The following is a 21,435-nucleotide window of genomic DNA, read 5'->3' as shown; positions in this document are numbered from 1 at the left end:
GATGACGTCATTACTCATGCACAAGCTTGACTGAAGTGACCACCTTGATTGGCTGATGATTGTAACGCGGGAATGATTCCAAACACCTCCCTTACGATGATGAGTGTGGGTGACAGGTCTGAGAATGCGTGCGCTACACAAGTAGTGTGAAGGACGGAAGATGATGAATAACTGAATAAAAAGGCCTAGCCTAAATGAATAAAGAGTGAGGCAAAACAAATAGCCTAGTAGCCTCATGAAACATAGCCTAGCCTACTGCATCAATCCGTAGGCCTATCTTTGCAACATTATTAAATTAATCTGTCACCATATGCCTACGTTTGCAAAGAGAACATTTTAATTTGATTCACAATGAAACGTTACATTTAATTTACATGTTGACAATGAGTAGTTTTGGTTGTTGTTGGTGGCGTTATAGCATCCCTTTTATGCCTACAATGCAAAATTGTTCCCTCGCGATTAGAAGCTCCTGTTGCCGCATACGCATTTCAAAACATCGCAACGTGAAATGCTGCAAAAAGCTGTTTGTGAATAGGTCTTAGTGAGTTAGGAGTCCTCTCGACTTTGTTTAAGCTGTCCCAGACTTAGGTGCTACTTTTAGGTCTAAAATGCTTCGTGAATTACTTTTAGTGAAAAGTGACACGCCCATTATTTTTAGGAGTTGCTCCTAAATTTGTCACTTAGGAGCTACTTTTAGCCTTAAAATTCTTTGTGAATACGGCCCCAGGTAAATAGAGCAGCATTTACTCATCTGGGGCTGTATTCACAAAGCCTTTTATCTTACCACTAGGAGTACTCCTAAATCGCACTAAAAGATTTTAGCTAGGAGTTTTCTCTTAAAAGTTATTCACAAAGCCTTTCAGACCTACTTATAGGAAGGAAAAATGACAACTCCTAAACTAAGAGTGAGTCTTCGTTGCTATGGATGACGTCATTACTTATGCACGAGCTTGACTGAAGTGACCACCTTGATTGGCTGATGATTGTAATAGAGGGTTCAAGCGGAGTAATCAAGGATCTTTGATTGTAACGCGGGAATGATTCCAAACACCTCCCTTACGATGATGAGTGACAGGTCTGAGAATGCGTGCGCTACACAAGGACGGAAGATGATGAATAACTGAATAAAAAGCCCTAAGCCTATATGAATAAAGAGTAAGGCAAAACAAATAGCCTAGTAGCCTCATGAAACATACGGATTGATGCAGTATCTTTGCAACATTATTAAATTAATCTGTCACCATATGCCTACGTTTGCAAAGAGGAGAACATTTTAATTTGATTCACAATGAAACGTTACATTTAATTTACATGTTGACAATGAGTAGTTTTGGTTGTTGTTGGTGGCGTTATTGCATCCCTTTTATGCCTACAATGCAAAATTGTTCCCTCACGATTGGAAGCTCCTGTAGCCACATAGGCCTACGCATTTTAAAACATTGCAGCGTGAAATGCCACAGAAAGCTGTTTGTGAATAGGTCTTAGTGAGTTAGGAGTCCTCTCGACTTCTTTTAAGCTGTCCCAGACTTAGGTGCTACATTTAGGTCTAAAATGCTTCGTGAATTACTTTTAGTAAAAAAAATTAGGAGTCCTAAAGTTAGGACTGACACGCCCATTATTTTTAGGAGTTGCTCCTAAATTCGCCACTTAGGAGCTACTTTTAGCCTTAAAATTCTTTGTGAATATGGCCCCAGGTAAACCCAGATAGCAAGGTGACATTGATATGATGTTGATTTTCCATCCAAATCATCATTTTGGTTGAGATTGAAATCTCAATGGTAAATAGACATTGAATCAGCATTACAATCCTGACAAAAACCCGACAGTGCATGAATATCGATAAGAGAGATATCGAAACAACATTGGTTTATAGTTTATGTTGGTTGGTTTATATGTTTTTTTATGTTGAAAAGTCATGGATTTGTGGTTGACTAGGAAATCTTGACGTGGTGATTGAAAAGTAGTGGATTTATAGTTGACTGCGCGACGACGTTTGAACTGTCCAGCAGGAGATCATTTTCAGCAACAGTTCGATACGATAATGTTTCGAAACGATAATGTTTTATTGTAAAAGTGTACTACATTAAATTCGGTCATGTTTACAGTCTATGTACATCGTCTGACTTACAAACTCATTCAAATGCTAGGCTAGCTAAATTTACTTGCTGTTGTCAAATGAATGTTTAGGCTAACTTACGTTATGGCAGTTCATCATAATGTTAGGTTAACGTTACTCGGCAGTCTGATTTATAATTAGGTCCAATCTTTGTTGTCAGTAAGTTACAGTTTATTATACTCATGATAATAAAATATGAAGTAGTGCTAGGCCTACCTGTAACGTTAGCTTCTAGGCTACTGTCAAAATTATAGGCTGAAGATGTGCTGCTGGTTAACGTGGAGATTTAGCTAACATTTATGTAACTCCTGGTGATCATATTTTTGTGAGTTTAATAGGCTAACTTTAGCAATACTGATATAAGTTAACTTTAAGTCATATCTGCTATCATTAACCGTTCATTGGGCAGCAAAATTGTTCGGACGAACAGAGCTGCCCGAATGGCTGGTGCTGCTAGCAAATACGACATGTTCAATGAGCTCACCCAGCTTGTGAAACTGAATTATTCTAACACTATCTTCAGCCTGGCATTTTGACAGCAAACTCAACAAACATATAGAATATATATTCTATGATTATTCTAAAGTTTCAATTATAAGTAGCCTTCAGTTTCAGTTGAACATAGCCTATTTATCTAACACTGTCTATCTCTTTTTATTCTGTTTCTGTTAGGTGCCACTTCACTCTGCTACTGGATGGTGGAGGGCTGACTGCGGTGGTCTATGAATGCTATACTGAATGGATGGCAGGAAAGCACAACACACGTGAATTTCTAAATGAAGAAGAGTTAATAAATGCACTTGATTTTCAAACTGATAAGTTGTCAATGGTTATTTATGCACGATTGTGTAGCCTAAACCAGCCATACTAGCAGACCTCTCAAGTCTCACGCATTGAGCGTGAGACACACACATTTCAATGACTTCACACGCTCACATGCCACACATGGCATTTCTCAGTCCGAGAACTTGCCCGCACAGAAATTTCTAAGGGCAATATTTTACAAACGTGTCACACAACGTTGCTGTATGTGCGCTCATTCAGCTCAGAGAGCTGCTGTTCAGTTACTAACCTATCGGCCAACCAATCAGGAAATAGTTTTGTTTTGATGTGGGTCCGCAACGTGGAGACTGCTGGTCCGCGGAGTCGTGGAGTGAAATTAGGCCCGGTGCTTCGTCTGATAATTTGCTGCGCAGTTGATCAAGATACCGCGGACCGACAAAAAAGAAAACAAACGCTTCTGCTATCGATGTCATTAAACATGGAGCCATACAATAAAGCGCGAGAGAAACTGAACTAATCGATAACGTTGGTATCAAAGCTCCGCTTCAACCTGTTGAATGCTATTAATTGTTTAACGACACTTAATAGAACAACGTTGATTTTTGGAACTTCCATAGAAACAGAGCAGACTGTATAATACACTGTATAGCACTGAGTATTGTATATAAATGTGAATATAATGTGAATATATACAAATGTGAATATAATGTGGCCAAAAGCTATTGTAGCCTTCTTTCTACCTGTTAAAGATCAACAGATTAGTGATTTACGCCTATCTGCTCGCCAAAAAAGCTGGTATTGTGTTTCCTGAATCCTTACATTCAGGCATTCAAATTAAACTTCATGATTTATTTCCTCAATTTCCTACCAATGTATGATGCTTGCATGAGGGAAGCATCCAAAAACAATAGCACCCATAATTGTTGCTGTTTTGAGAAGTATTTCTTTTCTTATGCAAGCATCATGCAATAGCAATGAAACTAATTATATCTTACATTAGTAAAGCAGTCCTCTGATGTGCATGTCACAAAACATTTAAGTGAAAGTGCATGTATAACAATATAGGCTTAATAATGATTGTGATAATGATAATGACAATTTGATTTGGAGGGAGTGGGGTTGGGTATACGTGTAGATGAGCCCTATGACCCCAAAGTCTGCCATGACTGGGCCTCAGGTCAAAGAAGTTTGAGAAAGGCTGGTCTACATAACCTGCATCAGATTGAGGTTTGCAGTGATGCGCCTGAAGGCGCGGGTTAGTCAGTTACGTCACAATATGCACATTTAAATTCATACCTACGTACGTTTTTTTTTGGCTGTTACTGCAAACAAGAATATTTTTAAGGATGGCCTCCTGACTGTGAAAATGGCTGAACCACAGTGCTTTAAATGGGAGCCCCCAGTATCAGTCATCAAGGCATCAAAATCTGCCACAAACACTTACAACACACAACATCACTCATAAACACACACACGGACAGAACCACCACTGTTCAAGAGACCATTTTGGGGCTAAATGTGCTTTTTCTCATTTGGTTGTTTTCTGTTTGTTTAGAGCAGAATGAGCCACCGCTGTTGAAAGGGCCCATTTGGGTGAAATTATTATTATAATTTACATTATTATTATTTGTTATTATTTACTATAGGGTTCTAGAATAAATAAAACAGTGTGTTTGAAATAATGAAATTTGTGCTCTCATGAAGCTGGGTCGATGGGACATGGGGAGGGTGGGTCTGTTGATCGGGGGAGGGGGCGTGGCGCCACGAGTAGTTCAAGCAGACGTAGGACTTTCATGTAGGCCTACTTCGATCGGGGTGGGCCGTGCTCACGACGCCGGTTTTTGTGAAACCGGTGAGGTTTTGTTAACGGTTACGCCTTGCATGTACACGACGCCGGCAGTTTAGGAGACTGAAACCGATAGCTTTTGAAACCGGCTTCTGAAGTGGGAACTTTTGAAACAGCCGGCTAACTTTCGCCATGTAGACGCCTGTAGGTGCGAAGCCGGCAACTTTGACGACATAGCCCACCTCTCAACTCAGCCACGGCACTCGACCTGACATGTTGCTTGTCAAAACAAACCAAACCATTTATTTATCATATTAAAATGTTTTTCTTTCCCCTGTCATGATTTATGTGCACAATGTAGCCTATCAGCTTTTAGTGGCTAAGTTAGAAGCACACGTTAGCTTAACTTAGTTAAACATTAGCTTACTGCATGTTAGTGTTTTCTCCAGTGGTGCTCAGACCTAATGCAATGCGTAGGCAAAGCATTTGAAATTTCAGATAGCAGTCACATACCTTGAAAATGAACTTTATTAGTTTAACAGTTGAATTGAAAACCGAATTGTCTGTAGTTTCCTTATTTCATGCGACTGCTTAACCAGAGCACTTATTAGACATTCTCTGGCTTAACAAACTGTTTCAACAATGTTTTCTTCTACACAAAATTATCGTGAAGCTTCTGCACAGCGGCGCCATCGACTGGTCTGGCATATGCACTACAGCACTCTGTGTGTACACGTGAGGTGTAAACGGCCTCAAAGTCTCACTCCTTGCAAACTTCAAAACTTGAGAGCCCTGCATACTAGGCCTAGTCAAATTTATCCTGGCTGTATATAAAGCAGGATGTGAATTTCCCAATATTTTTCCAAATTAAAAGTGGTTTACTGAGGTTTAATATCAATTGAAATACCACTGAAATCGCATTTATTCTTTAGTTTGGTTGTAATTTCAACGTTGTTTCAATATTCATTTTAATTGAAATACCATTCGAATTCCGTTGATCTTTAGTTGGAATTTCAACATTGCTTCAATATTAATAGAGGGTGGAAACTGTTATAGGATCAATGTTGAAGTGCGACGTTGACTCAATGATTTTAACGTTGACAAAATAATGTTGATTTAACATAGATTCAATGAGTAATTGCTATCTGGGAATAGTGTAATAGTTTAATAAGTTTACTCCTCTGACATTGTCTGCAAGTGATTTTCCATTTGGCAAATGTATAGGCCACTACGAGACAAAATCACTTAATTACATGATAAAGATGACACTTAATATGTATCTTTTAAAGGCAATATGGACATACTGTTCTAGATATCAGAAAATTAGGATATGAATTCATAATCCATGATTTCCCTCACCTCTGCCTGTTGATTTTAGGTGAGGTAGCTCCATCTGAGCTTTTGGATTTCCTGAAATGTTTGTCAGACAGAAAAATATTAGTCAGTATCCACAGTTATATTGGAATTACAGCTGAGACATCTTGCACTTTACCGCAGCGGTTACACTTTACTTGACAGTGTCGACATAAGAGTGACATGACACTGTCATGAACGTGTCATAAACAAGTCATAAACGTTTATGACATAACGCTTCTGTTATTAAGGGACATTCGTTTTTTGTCATAACAAGTTAGGGTTAGGATTAGGGTGAGGTTTAGGGTTAGGTTTAGAGTTAGGGTTGGGTTATAGGATTAGGGTTAGAGTTAGGTTTCATGTGTCATGACAGTGTCATGTGTTCATGACAGTGTCATGTCACTCTTAATGTCGATACTGTCAAGTAAAGTGTTACCAAAGCAGTTTAGCAGAATATGCCTCCCAATCCAAACAAGTATTGTAAAAAATACAGTGTGCATAGTCTGTAAATTAGGGGGAAAACATTCAAAGACCTGGTTGCATGAATTTTACTAAAACTGAATTAGTGGCCTGTATTGTAAACTACATTGTGATACACCGTTTTTATACTTTGCTAATGATTGGTTGTGTTCCTTATAAATCAAATTACGAAAATGGTCAATATTGGAATGTTCTCCACATTGAAGAAATAATATTATCATTTAGCAGACTACAATGATCAAAATTCCTAAAGGCAGTAGAATATTGATAACCAAGCTATAATACCACTAGTAGTTATATTTATGTACAAGACACAACGTGTCTAACACGTTGTCTTAACATAATTCTAAACAATACCTTTTTGTTGTGTACCGGCAGAAACAGATCAGTCCACACAAACCAAAAAGTCCAAACGCACAAGCCAAAATAATCCATGGAAAGGATACTGGCAGTGGCAGGGAGACTATTGGGCAAGATAAGAAAGAAAGATAGAGAAACACAGAGGGAGGAGGTGAAGTTTTAAGCTGTTGTCGAGTTTTCTCATTTTAACATCTAGTTTGTCCAATTTTCTTCCCTGATCAGAAAACACTGCTTACTCTTTCCATCCTGCACGGCCATCTGCTGTTTCACAGTTCTGTAGGAGTTCTTTGCCACACACACAGCAGGCCCATGCTCGGCTAGTCTCCCCTCCAGTACGACTTCTGATGACGTCAAGTCGCCTGTCGTGGTGACAGCAGGGATCACGGATGCTGAGATGTTAGTGCTCCCATTGAACATCCATGTCACCGTGGCGACAGGGTTCGCCTCCACCTGACACAAGCATCTCAACATCCTTCCTGTGTCTGAGCACGAGGACTCTGGCACCATGATGGAGACAACTGTGACAGGAGACGTACAAAAGAGAATGTCTATTTTCCAGCCATCTACATTTGAACAGACTAATGTGTGGTTTTCTGCTTTCTTTATAGTGCAAGAGCCCAAATGTAGAGGGCTATTGCCAGAATCAAATCCAGATGTATCACACATACATGGTTTATGTATTGGAAATAAGTACTGGTACTCACTCCATACTAGTAATAGTATCAAGACCAACAATGAAATCATTATTCTAAAAGACAAATGCTTACAAGCGACATCTACGGATGTTTTAGTGGACTGTCCAGCCCCAATGGCGTTGTGAGCGATGCAGGCAGCAGAGAAGTCCCTCTGAACATCCGTGATGGTTATAGTTTCCCTGCTTGAGTTCAGCTGGAAGTGACGGCTCCCATTCGTGATTAGCCACTCATACCGCTCAGGCTCTGGGTTGCTCATGCTGTTACACGTCAGGTTGATGTTACCATGCTCTGCAATGATGGGACTCTCAGTGCTGGTCTTCACATCAATAGGCGCAACTGTCAATCACAATCACAAAAATCACATAGACAATGATAAGGAGGGATATGCTGCACCAGCTAATTCATTTAGCATTGTGGTTAAACAGTTCTCATAAGCAGCAGCACAGTCACTTTCTTGTCTTACACTGCTTATGTAACAAAATCTTACCAAGTGTTATTAATCCACTAATCCACTAGCCACTTTTACCACTGTCTTTCTGCCTCATTGTTTTGTGTGCTATATTAGCACATTAGCACATATACATAACCCCTCCCTCCATGCCACACTTATACCTTTTCTTAAAATAGTTAAATATATAGATATATAGACTTTACTTTACTTTATTTCTGCATTGTTGCACTGTTGGACTTACTCATTTGCACTATCACCATGACACTCATTCACACAGAGCCCTTACCTTACCTTACTATGCACAGAGAATCACAGGCTCAGTCCCTGCCTCAGTCATTGCAAGTGCCTCTGATTGATTAATCACCACTATGTGGATACTATTTTTTAGATTTGATTTAGATTAAGTGTTAGTATATATATAGTGTATTTAGTATATTTAGCATATTCTTTATCTTCTACTGTCCTTATTGCTTAGTTGTGTTTTTATATTATATACTTTAATTACTCTTTCTGCTGTTAAGAATGTGTTTGTGTTGTCTGTATGCTGATGAGACCTTGAATTTCCCCAGGGGATCAATAAAGTATCTATCTATCTATCTAATCGTATGTCAAAAAATTTAGTTGGTATTGTTTTCGGTATAAAGAGACTTACCTAGAGCTTTCTCCAGTGTGTTGAGCAGATTTGTCTTGATAAAACTCCTTAAATTAAGTCTTCTTAAATTAAGTCAAAATTATCCTTTACGAGAGTGCTAGGTAAGTCTCTTCATACTAAACACCAAAAAGATTTTTTGATCTAATATGAGATTAATTACACTTAGTTAGATTTTATATTTTGCAGTGTACTTAGTGACTTTGGTACAGTCAAGAAGCGTTTAAAAATCTCACCTTTTATACTTATAAATACAACTTATTATTAACTTACTATTTATTTATTATTTTGTGTACATATTAAGAAGTCTATTGTCAAACTCTTAAAATGAATGCAACAAACACATCTCTGTGAGCAGATAAGGACCACACATTCGTTTTAAGAGGGCATTGTCTGGCAAGTCATAAAGGGATTGGAAGTCAAATGTGAAAAAAAGAATTTGTCTGGAAGGTGAAGATAAGATTCTTTAGAACCCCTCATGAGGTATCAATGTTTTATAACAATGCCCCCAACACTTGCTGGAGAAACTGTGGCATTGTGGGGGACCATACCCACATATTCTGGGACTGCTCCGTGACACAGACAGGAAGGACCTTAGATGGATATCCCCCTGGACCCTTTACTTTTCCTACTGGAGAAAACACCTGAACACTTGCTTTCTAGGACCAAAGCTACATGTTACATGTCTTGTTAATGATTGCAAGAAAAAAATATCACTATTAATTGGATGAAGCATAGCCCTCTACAATAGCTCAGTACAAAAAATCAAACAGGTCCATACAATGGAAAATATGACCGCTATTTTACAGTTGAAAGTACCTTTGTTTGTAAGAAGATGGGCCCCTGTTATCCTGGGCCTTGATTTAGAATACTAATCTAAACATACTGTGTGAAATGCAATTGTTTATTTGTATTTAATCAGTATACCTGTAAAACTTCAGATAATAGCTGAGTCCCAAATAGATGCCTGTCTCTTTGAAACGCCTGGCGTGGCTGCAGGTTTGGGTTAATGGCCGGTCTCCAATAGAGGCCTGGTCTGTTTTTTAGTTTCGAGTTTTATTGAATCTTCTAAACCCGTCAGATCATCTGTTTAAAGCCCAATTCACAACAAAGATTCGCAATGACACGAAACTGTTGTAGAAAGGAGTTGGGTGTGAATTTGCCGTCGCAAAGCATTCACCATGTAGTCACAGTTGCAAGGTTTTAGAATGTTGCATCAAGTTGCTGGTTAATAGAATGTTGCAGCTCATCTCGTCGCGAATCTTTGGTGTGATATGGGCTTAAGTGTGGTGCAGACTGCGCACGCTAACGTTATGATTAGATGGCATTAAAAGACTGCGGTGGGGAAAAGCTAGAGCTCCAAATTGTACAACCTTTTTCAATATGAGCTATGCCTATATGTCCGACTTCCTCATCGTTCAATTCATCCTTCACTCCATGGTTAGATGCTTTCTTGACCTACTCACATGCGATGTCCAGAGTGAGAGATTCGCTCTCTGTTGACATATCACCGGTGCGGCAGTGGACCTGTTTGCCATGTTGAGAACGTGCTGCAGTCACCGTCACGGTGGACACCTCCACCCACAGCTCTGCTACCCTCTGAGTGGACACCCCCGTGCTGCCCTCCGTCAGGCCTCTCCACTCGATGGCTGGGGGAGCGGGGGGGCAGGAGTGCTGGACACTGCAGCTGAGGCGGAACACAGCACCCTCCTGCACTGGGAACTCAGGCCCAGATATCACAGGGCGGCTTCTAGCTGTTGTTTGAGATGAACAGGGTATTTCAGCTTTTTTAACCAGTATGATCTCTATCTTACTTAGCCAAGTACATTGTTTTATCCACACTACTTTGTGTGATCTGTGAATGAAATGTTAATAGTTATAACAAAATGCACACAAAAATGTTTAATATTTTGCCAGAAAAAAACAATGAATTCTGAGGAATTTACCTAGGTAAAAAAAAAACTATTAAAAGTATACTTTTTGAAAGTGTACTAAGTACAGTTTGTACTTTTTTCGTCAAATCCAAGTGTAATTAAGTGTATTGAATTATGTATTAAGTTCAACTTAATACCAACTTGACTATACTTTGAGTGTAATTAGTGTGCTAAATTGGAACAACCTTTTTCAAACGTAAGTGTTCTTAAGTACATTATACAAAGAGATTTTATGAGCATTCGAAACACAGTCACAGTTCAATTTTGTAACATCCCAAGTGTATTGGAAATGTATTTAAAAGGCATTACAGTATAACTAATAATAGTGTAGTAGTGTATTTTGAATACACTCTTATCATCCTCATTTCTATTCATTTGGCATGCTTCTGTAATATTTTAAATTAACTTCAAATGTACTTCCTGACTACAATAAGTGCCTTGAAAGTTTGCAGTTATATTAATAAAAGTATAGTCTTAAGATACTTTAAGCATTATAAAGGCATGCAATTTAAGTATAATATTAGTGTGATTTAAAATTGTACTATTAGTACTCTCCTACCTATTCTGTTATATGACAAATTACACTTTGATTATGAGAAAAACATTTTATTGACATGAATGAAAACAAAACATAATATTCATCCATAACAAAAGTAAAACATTTTTCTGAAAGTTATGGATCTCTTGAGCATATCTTTTCAAGTTGGATGTGGTAACGCGATAAAACATGCATTTGGGCGTATTATATTATTTCACATGCATAGATTTTTCGAGTGGCTGTTTGGAGCGCTGGTCAGATTCCTCCTCGCTCGCAGCATTTTCTTCCATGCTTGGGGAGCAGTTTCCTCTGAGTGCACACGCGCAGAGAGAATTTGCGCGCACACATTTAATATCTACGTGTGAAATAATATATAATATAATACACCCAAATGCATGTTTCATCGCGGAAGTGCTTTTTGCCACTATTGTGTCGTGATACTCTACAGCCTCATTGGTAGAATGCAGTGAATTCAAAATGCAGATTTCATGAAAAACAAAAGTTGTTTACCCTCCTAGGTGAGAGAATTTGCCCTCTAAGCTTGAAATTGTTTACTGGACACCCAGCCTACAAGCCAACAACTTAACAGTCTAACATGGTTAAATTTGTAATGCATGATCATTTATTGCTTATTTGTTTGCAAAGTCTTCTGGCCCAGAAAGAAAACCATGGTGGTTACGGATCATGGCTGAGGAGGAAAGGTACAGCTGGAAGAGTTGTGCAGTGAGTGAACTTCCCTCCCAACACTGAGATGTGGTGGCAAAAGCTGTGGTAGCTAGCTTCCTTACTAGCACACCATCTTCCAGTCCAAGATGCATAAAGTTTTCGGTGGCAACCCGGGGCTGGACAGCAGTCAAATGCATTGACCTTGGTATTAGATAATTTGTCTCTGTTGTCTGTGAACAGAAAGAAGATTGACAACATTTTAAACATTTAAAACAATATTTTACACAGAAATCCATTGGCAATGATGAGATTAATACAGATTATCTGTACCTATTTGACATTTACATTTTATGGGTCAAATTGGTATTGACACCATCTGTTTGCCATCCTGGTATGGGTAGACCTGGCCAGGTAGTCTTTCCTTAACCCTTAGAACCCGATTGACGCAAAGTGCGTTAAAAAACACACCCTCTCTTCTCTGTTACATTTCTCCGCAACTGTTCATCGCAGCGAGACAGAGGAGAAGTGGGGCTTTCCAACGGGACCACGCACTTGTCTGTACGTTAAAGTATGAAAATTTAAAAAAATCTTGAAATTAAATCAAATTGCATCATATTTACAGTCTATACTTCTCTGCGTTCACCAGTCTATACTTCTCTGCGTTCACCTGCGCACCCATTACTCTCGTTTGAATTACTCGCGAACCCGTGATCACATAGATACGGCAAGCATATCAGATGAAAGAGGAGACACAAGGCTATCCATTGGCACCATGTATATCGATCCTTCTGGCTTATGAAAACAGACGAAGTGACTGCAAAATAATAACGTCAGGTACACAAACCAACGCTGCACACCCATTACTCTCGTTTGAATTAGCCTACTCGCGGACCCGTGATCGGCTAGATATGCCACGCATGTCAAATGAAAGAGGAGACACAGAGCTATCATTTGATACCAAGTATATCCTTCTGGGTGATAAAACAGACGAAGTGACAGCAAAATAATAACTTCATATAGCTGGACTTACCCCACGTTTTTGTCTGTTTTTTGTGGCAAAGCATGTTTATAATCCAGCGCTATCGTGTGTTTCTCTATGGCATCCAATTCAAGGCTCACATTGCATCCCAATTTGTTTAACAAAGAAACACCTTTTTTGCCTTTACTTTGTTCATGGCAATCCAGTAAAAAGTTGAGAATCATTATGAGTGCATACACATACAGTAGGCACGCAGGCTAACACGCAACCTCGGGTCAAGTCAGGTCAGTTCGTGTCACAGATAGGCTATGGAGCGCATAAAAGTAATTTTTCATCACTAAATAAAAAATGGCATTTATTTCCTTAAATCACAGACCACATATTTCTGTAAATTGCTCAGCCCCAGAGTATCCCTCCAACATGGCAATTATATTGCCCAATTCAGGACAGTCAGCCCTACACAAACATGAAATGCATGTAGAGCTATGAGCTTGCTGTGGTGAGATACATGTCAAAATATAAGAATTTTTATAATACACTTTTTATATTTTAATTCTTTAAAAATAAAAATAAAATCAATGCTAGTACTAATACATGAAGGCAGATCTGGATAGCCTAGACTCTGCTGAAAAAAAACAACAATATATAATATGTGTGAGTGGCACTTACAATGACCAGAATAAATCCTTATGAATAAAGGTAGTGAAAATGCCCTAAAAACAGCTTAGGGTTCTAAGGGTTAAAGCGTTGTGCACCTTGGCACCGATATGAGTGCAACCACCCTGTTTTCTGCATTTGATTACCTTAGATTCCTTTGTTTCCAATACAACTGTATTATCGTTTTCGGGTCAAATGGCATTTTAAATGGGAGTCGTAGGGGCACTAGCCTACTATTTTGATGCATGAATCAAAATCATCATGTATCAAAATAGTTCTGCCCCTATGACTTCCGTTCAAAATGGCATTTGACCCAGAAATGACAATACAGTCAAGCTTAATGGTGGCGCTTCTGACTTAATTATGATTTCAAACGAATGTTAACCAAGGCATAATATCAATCATGTAGCCTAAGCTTCATAGCACTAACTTAGCAGAACAACAGGTTTAATTCCCCCTCTAATATCAATGGTGGAAAAAAACGTTCTACTTCATAAAATGCATGTCATTTGTCCTGTAGACTCATTTTAAAAGATATCTCCACGATTAAAGAAAAAAACAGCTACAATGTCATTAGCATGCCTAATGAATGTGAAGTTTGACTAGCCTAGCACCATCCTCCTTTCTGTGAGTTAACTTTAGCCTGGCCTTGGCCTGTCTACGTACTTCCAGTCGATTTCTTTTCCCTACAGTACTCCGTCTGGAATAGGTTGATTCACGCTCGTTTACTTCGGCAGTTGGGCAGCCGACCAACCAGTGAACAGTGGGCGTCCCTGAGAGCGATTACGTAGCCTACCCAGGCATGGTGTTTCAATTACTACGTCCCCGCCCCTGAAGCAGATCGCTTGGAATACATCAACGTAGGAAGCGAAAATGACTTATACTTATGAAATCTTTGAGCAAATGTAAATAATAGTTTAGCCTATTAACCGGAGTGTCACAAACGAAGTCACAGTGGAGTAGGATGTTATATCGTCAGCTACACTTTAGTCATAGATTTTGTCACTAAAGGCCAAGAACGTACCCGAGTCAAACTGTAGTTTAGTAGGCTACATGGTCGGGTCAAAATCGCTATTTTTCAAACACTAAGAAGGCTCGACATAACTTGAAAGTGTCAGTGTCTCTACATATGAACTCGAGCATTAAGAACATTGTTTGTGTACACATAGTTTACTAAAAAGAAACATTTTGGACAACTCACTCCTTGCAAGATGGCAGCGAGCAGAAAAAACAAGGTGAGTTGTTCAAAACCTCTCTTTTAGTAAATTCTGTGTACACCAACAATGTTCTCAATAAAGCCCGACCGATTTATCGGCGGGCCGATATTAGGCATTTTCCAAACTATCGGTATCGGCATTTATAATGGCCGATAAATGAATATTTTAATAATAAAATAAAAACGGACGAAACACCATGTCATGAGTGTTGCCGTTGTATAGTTTGTCCACCAGAGGGCACTCTATACCATCCCTGCTGGCAACACTCGTGTATAACGCGCCACACATCCTGCAACCTGCTGATCCAGCCAGAGTCTGGCAGAGAGAACCAGTTATCCCCGAGTGAGATCATCAGTGAAGTGTATTCATGGTGATTTGGTCACGAGACATACATTGCTTGAAATAACAATTAAAAGAACACCCCCATCAGTTCTCTTAACTCAAATAAACATGACAAAATCCGTGAAAACAATGTTCAGTTTTGCTGCTGTTAAATAAGAGTGAAGCGGAATTAGCTAGTAATTACGTTACGTTGTTAGTGTAGTTGACTGTCTGTCCTTTTAACTTTTGACAATGTGACTGAAGATGTATTTCTTTAATAGTGTGACAGTTATAGCAGTGAGACGTATCATCTCTCCCCGGTCTGTTATTTTGAAAGCGTATGTTTTACAATTTGCAGTATGACTATCCATTGCTAAATTAGGGCTCATCATAGACTAGCTAACCACAAAGCTAGCTAATGCCATGAATATCAGTGGAAGACCACTAACGTTAACATTAATGAGCTTGGAAACCACAACGAACTTATTCTGCCTAAATAAAGTTATAACTAGTATATCTAGTCCCTGCATTGTAAAATGTAAGTTAGACGTGCGAGGAGTGAACATTTAGACATAGAGAAAAAGTATCAAACGTAGCTTGTGCAAAACGTAGCTTGTGCATAAAAGTTAGCTTTTCTTTTACACGTGTGTGAAATCCAATGACGCCAAGTGTGCGTTTCAGACTGTCGTTCAGCCACAGCATTAACGAGTTACATAATGGATTTAGATCACTAAATAGTAGGTTTTAGAAGGCAGGCAGCAACTGATGATTGAAAATGGTTTGATGTAGCTTGATGGAAATAATTTTAAAAGTGCAGGTAAAGGGATAAGCAAGCTGACATTGTAATTATAAGGTAGCTTATAAGGCAATAGGGACTAATTATTACACACGCACACTCAAACATTTAAGAGTGACCTTTATCTTGTTTAATGATAATACAAATGATGATGATAATGTCATCATTATTTTTTGTAATTATTAAGTCTTAGTTCAAAGTTATATTTATGAAGCTTACTAAGTCTTTTAATACTGGTAACTTTGATTTGGTTGTTGTTGTTATGTTTTTGTTCAAAAGACTAAGTTTCATATCTTAAGATTCTATTTTTATACATTTTATTTATTAGAACTTTAATATATTTCGATGTTCCTCTGTTCCACTTTGTTTTTGTTTTTGAAATGCATTATCATATTATTTTAGTCAATACTCATAAATAACTACAAATAACTAATGTTAGGGAAATCTGTTAATGTTTTGTTGCGCGTTTCTGAAAATATATATATATATATATCGGCCGATATATCGGAATATCGGATTTTTAAATCAACAAATATTTGTATCGGTATCGGCCTTCAAAATCCTTTATCGGTCGGGCTCTAGTTCTCAATGCTCGAGTTCATGTGTAGAGACACTGATGATACTTCGATCAAAGTCTCATGTTGTGTCGAGCCTTCATATTATTTGAAAAATAGCGATTTTGACGCGATTGTATCAAAAAAGTAGTAGCCCTATAGGAATCCCATTCAAAAGGTCATTTCACCCGAAAACGACAACGCATACAAGCTTAAAAGTGGCGCTTTGGACGTACTTATGCATTTATATGAAAGTTTGACTTGGGTACATTCACAAAACACTATATGATGCATTTTGGCGAGAGTTACGCAGATTAAACGTGTGATTGCAGACTCACACTTAACTTCCTGACGTTAGCCATCGAACTGAATCTTGTAACTCATATGATAGATACACAGAAATTCTTCTCACACTTCCTTCGCCTTCAAAGTCATCAAAGTTGAACATTTATTTATGTATTATTATTAATATAATTCTCACCAAGTCGTGTTAATGTTGAAGCTACCATACATGATCATCTTCAAAAACAGTCATGCTAAAACAAAACAAAAAAGTTATAGCCTTGAAGCTAATCTTCTTTCCACTTTTCCGACCTACGATCAATCCATCGAAAACCTCTGAAATGATTAGTGCTGTTTTTTTTTTTTTAATTAGGTTTACTTTTTTTATTATTATTAGGTTGCCTCTGTGTAATGCTTTACCTTAACATACGGTCGTGTATGCTAGGTTTTGATGAGTTACCGTCATAGACAGTAAGGTGGACTGAGCTTCTTATCCAAACAATACGGTTATCTCCCTACAGCGCGAAAGAGAGATTACGTCAAAGCTAGCTTCACTCCAACCGAACAAGCTAACCATTCTTCTTACGGGTAACCAACGTTACGGACGAGGTAGTGGAGTCTGTTTTGCCTTTGTAGTGTTTATGTGGATTACACAGAAGCTACAATATCAGCACAGGATATATGTTATATGAAGTTATGGTATTTCAAAAAAATCCTAGAATGAATGGGCTTCTATGGGAGTTAGCAGAGAGGTGGTCCCTCCAGCCTACGTCGATTCTTCTACTTCCGGGAATTCGCCTGCCCCCTTGATCTAGTTTCCAGGCTAAGTTAACTTAAACGTTCCACATACTCGACGCACCCAACCGGTAGCGCGACAATGTGAACAGAGGTGTCGCTGTTGTGAATTAACGCTAACTACGTTACACAGCAGAAGAAGCTGCATTAAGAAACACTAGTAGCAGAGAATGTAAACGGGCTCTGCTATTAGCTAGCCTCTGTGATGGTACTTCAGACTTTGGTTGCTACTATTCACAACCACCATCATTTTCATCTAGTTTCCATGGTGTGCGCACAGGTAGATAGATAGATGGATATATAGATAGATACTTTAGTCATCCCGAGGGAAATTTTTATAATTTAAACAGTTTAGTTAGCTGGCTAACTAGCTAGCAGCTGGCTGAGTTTGTGTAATTTCCTGAAGTGGGAAGAGATTTTGTTCAGGCCTTAATAGATTTCCTTTGTTTGAAAATAAATCGTTTCTATTCTTTCCTCTTAATTCCATGTGTTGCAACTCTCGCTGGTAACTTTGTTAACTTATCCAGCAAACTATTAAAAATTCACGACTGTATCAAAACACTGCAACTCTCGCTTGCCCTCGAACTAGTCCATCTTCCTGTTTCCGCTTTGTCGCGCTCGTCTGAAAACAAATGAGTGGTGCGCTACCTGGCTAAAATCCTGGCGCGCCAGCAAGATCTACGTCATTTTGACGTCACGGTGTCGCGCTACCGGTCGGGTGCGTCGAGTATGTAGAAGCCCTTAGCCTTAGCCCTTTCTTCTTGATAGGGATCTGGTCGACGTTTATATCGTTAACGTTAGCTAATTTAGCTAATGTGATCTGGCATTGCTAGCTTGTACTAGCAAGGATAAAAACAAACTCTTGAAAGATTGCTAAGCCATCAATTTAACTTCTCCAAAGACTACCGAAAGTCATAAAGAGTAAGCTACATCAGAATCATTTAACAATATGCTTTGGGACTCACCTGATAACGAATAACTTGGCACTTTAGATCCAACTGGCTTCAGTCCTTGTTATCTCATATGTCGAGTCCTTCTGGCTCTGTAGGACCAACGTCTCTGGCATGACTAGCAGCTAGAATTTATGGTATCTTTAATTTGGACAAACCTGTAACCTTATATGGACCGTAAACGTATGCATTTTCTGGTCTCTACAGTCCATCTGTCTTGCAAATAAAGTTACAAGCATAGACTGTATAAAATAACGTTAATGTTTGCTCACACCACGTTTTGCTCGAAAGCTGCACAGATCCGCCCACTCCATTTCAAATTCAAACAGCCATGTTGTTGGTCAACTGGACTGCCTATACATTTAACTGTGTTGCCTATAAATTTAACAAAATGCCACATTCATCCTCTCACAACCTCTACTACATCACAAACGTATAGGCTACCATTTCATGGTAGTGTTTGTAATTTACCTTACTAAGACACAAAATCAACAAAAGAAAAACTATTATTTGATGACCAAAACTGATAGATCAGTGTGTCTAGGCTGGGTTATTGCACATTGCCATCCATGCGGCTGACATATCAGGCCTAAAAGCTACACACATTAGTATTTCATTAAAGGTGAGATAACTATGAAACTATACAAACAATGTATTAGGTCTACCAAAAAAATATACTTTCCATAAGTACACTATATTACAACTCTAAGTTATTAGCAATTTAATACACTTAAACTAAATAAACTTCTTTACCATTTAAAATACACTAACAACAAAGTACACTTTTAAAAAGTACATTACAAAAACACTTTGAATATTGCACAATAAGTATATTTAATTTTAGTACACTGAAGTTGAACTTAATAACATCTACTTTGAAGTACACATTAAACATACTTTACATAAAGTACAAAAAGTGTAAGCATACTTGCTTTATACTTCATGTACTTTAATCATATTTCTAACACACTAAAGTATACTACTTTTTTACCTGGGTATTTATGAATAACAACTATTTCACTATACAACAATCAAAGCATTTACATGTGCTATTCAGAAAACAACAGAAATGAAAATGAAAGCAAATTCAATAAGTGACTTTATAATTCACAGTTATTATTATTATCAATGGGAGTGTTGTAATAATCTGTAGAACCAAACCGGGACAGATGTCTCATCTTTCCTGACTTTACACTGTCTTAGTATAATAATCTTAGCATGTCTACTGTATGAGGTAAGATACCTTGGACATTTTATTGAAGAACAAATGACAATATAGATGATCAGAGAATGTCTAATAAGGGGAGAACTTCCACTCTCTGCAAACTTCCGGTTTCTGAACTGGTTGCAGTTCCTTCTGTGGTTCCACATGACGAGTGCAGAATGCATGGAGGTCTATGGAGCTGTACCCCTCAACATCCACTTTTCTCGGGATATAATTTTTTTTCAAGTAATTTGAATATTGTATTCGAAAGGGGGGGGCAAAGAAAATACACTTGGCTGACTATTATATTTTTTAAAGTCACTTAATTGTTCTAAAAAGCCTTTCAAACATGTCAATGACGTCATTCATTAGCACGATGCTAGGGTGTTATGGGCAACAATGACCCAACCTGTAAGAAATCAAATGGACAAAAGTACTCGTTCATTCAACTTTTTACCTATAACCCATGTAAAAGTTATACAAACTACAATCAAATCTGAGATTTGTCAACGACAATAAGGTGAAAGAGACAAATTTAGCCGTCTAGCTCCATTGACTCCCATTGACATTTTGCACTCATGGCGATCGCCTCCAGTGGAACTCTGGTGGAAGTGCAACCAAAATTCGGTACAATGGGACTTAATACGGAGTGGCCAGGCTTCTATAAAGTGGTATAGATCGAGTGATCTGTGTTCCGAGCATACTGAACTCAACTCTATGCTGCCCACTTGTGGTCAAACTACAGAAGTTTACCAGGACTCCAAGTACTGATGGCGAATGGTACATCTGACACCAAGATGGTGTGGTGCAAGTAAACAGAAAAGTTTGCAGCTTCAGGAATCAAACTGTGTCAATAGGAAATGCTGGCTTAATGACTCAGAAATGAAATGATTTAGGCTTATCAACCCAGTCCCATCTGTGGCGAAATTGGTACAATTGTAGGACACCAATTTACTGTACACACTAATATACTGTACCACACAATAAAGACATATTTTAAGCATATTTTGCTCAAATTCACTTTGTCTCTCTTCATGTTTTAGAAAATCATTGGAGAACTCACGCTCAGTCTTTATCTGGACAGTCGGTTTGTAGTATTTGTCAGACTCTGGGTTGATGTAGGGAAACAGAGTGATACCATCAGACATCTTGACGTTGTTTATTCTGAGGGTGCAGTTCCCTTCTGAAGGACTCCCCAGTACTGCAGTCCGTCCTTTAAATTCACCAATAACACCATCAGGGTAGGTCCCATCATAAACGGCAGGCCAACCTGTTGTCTGGTGTTTGTACCAGACGACCCTGGTATGGGGTCGGGTTTGGCAGGGGACCAGAACGCAGCTGCCCTCCACTGCCCTCACAGAGGCTGGCATCTCAACACTAAAGCCCTGTGCTGTGGACAGTAGACAGGCTGCTAGAGAGAAGCACACACATTTGTAGTGTTTATAAGCATGCGTCACATTGATGAAGCACACACATTTGTAGAGTGTTTATAAGCATGCGTCACATTGATCAATCTGAACAGGTTATTATTAGATTATGTATATGTCACAAGGTCGGTTCGTTCGCCGCTCACGGGCCTCGAACCTGGCACCCGTACACACACACCGGCATGGAAGACGAACGCTCTAACCACTGAGCTAAAAGCCCAGGCCCTCCGCTACATATACAGTGGAGTAAATAAGTATTGAACGTGTCAACATTTTAGTAAGTATTTCCAATGAGGTAATTCAAATGAAATGTTCACCAGATATTAGTATTAACTCAGGAAATTCACATATAAATAAGTTCTACATTAAAGTCCATACATAAAGTCTTAAATGAAGTCTGAAATGTCTTAAATTCTTTGTGGAAAAGCCTTTGTTTGTAATG

General features: G+C 38.6%; 1 protein-coding gene across 2 annotated transcripts in view; it reads right to left on the bottom strand.

Annotated features, from left to right (window-relative positions):
• si:ch211-231m23.4 (free fatty acid receptor 2) overlaps window positions 1-21,435 on the bottom strand; it is a 45,337-nt gene that overhangs the window by 20,215 nt on the left and 3,687 nt on the right. Inside the window, exons 3-8 of one of the 2 annotated variants that reach the window (XM_042108102.1) lie at window positions 20,630-20,977; window positions 10,140-10,427; window positions 7,646-7,909; window positions 7,115-7,396; window positions 6,876-6,981; window positions 6,045-6,095 (exon numbers count right to left, since the gene is read on the bottom strand). In XM_042108102.1, coding sequence (XP_041964036.1) covers window positions 6,045-6,095; window positions 6,876-6,981; window positions 7,115-7,396; window positions 7,646-7,909; window positions 10,140-10,427; window positions 20,630-20,977 — 1,339 coding nt within the window. Of the gene's footprint in view, window positions 1-6,044; window positions 6,096-6,875; window positions 6,982-7,107; window positions 7,397-7,645; window positions 7,910-10,139; window positions 10,428-20,629; window positions 20,978-21,435 lie in introns of those variants that run through there. The other variant, XM_042108103.1, reaches the window with a different exon arrangement.

Source organism: Alosa sapidissima, chromosome 10 (genome assembly GCF_018492685.1).
Source record: "Alosa sapidissima isolate fAloSap1 chromosome 10, fAloSap1.pri, whole genome shotgun sequence".
NCBI classification, from domain to species: domain Eukaryota; kingdom Metazoa; phylum Chordata; class Actinopteri; order Clupeiformes; family Clupeidae; genus Alosa; species Alosa sapidissima.
The sequence above is the reverse complement of the archived record's forward strand: the minus strand, read 5'-3'. Positions and strand labels throughout refer to the sequence as shown.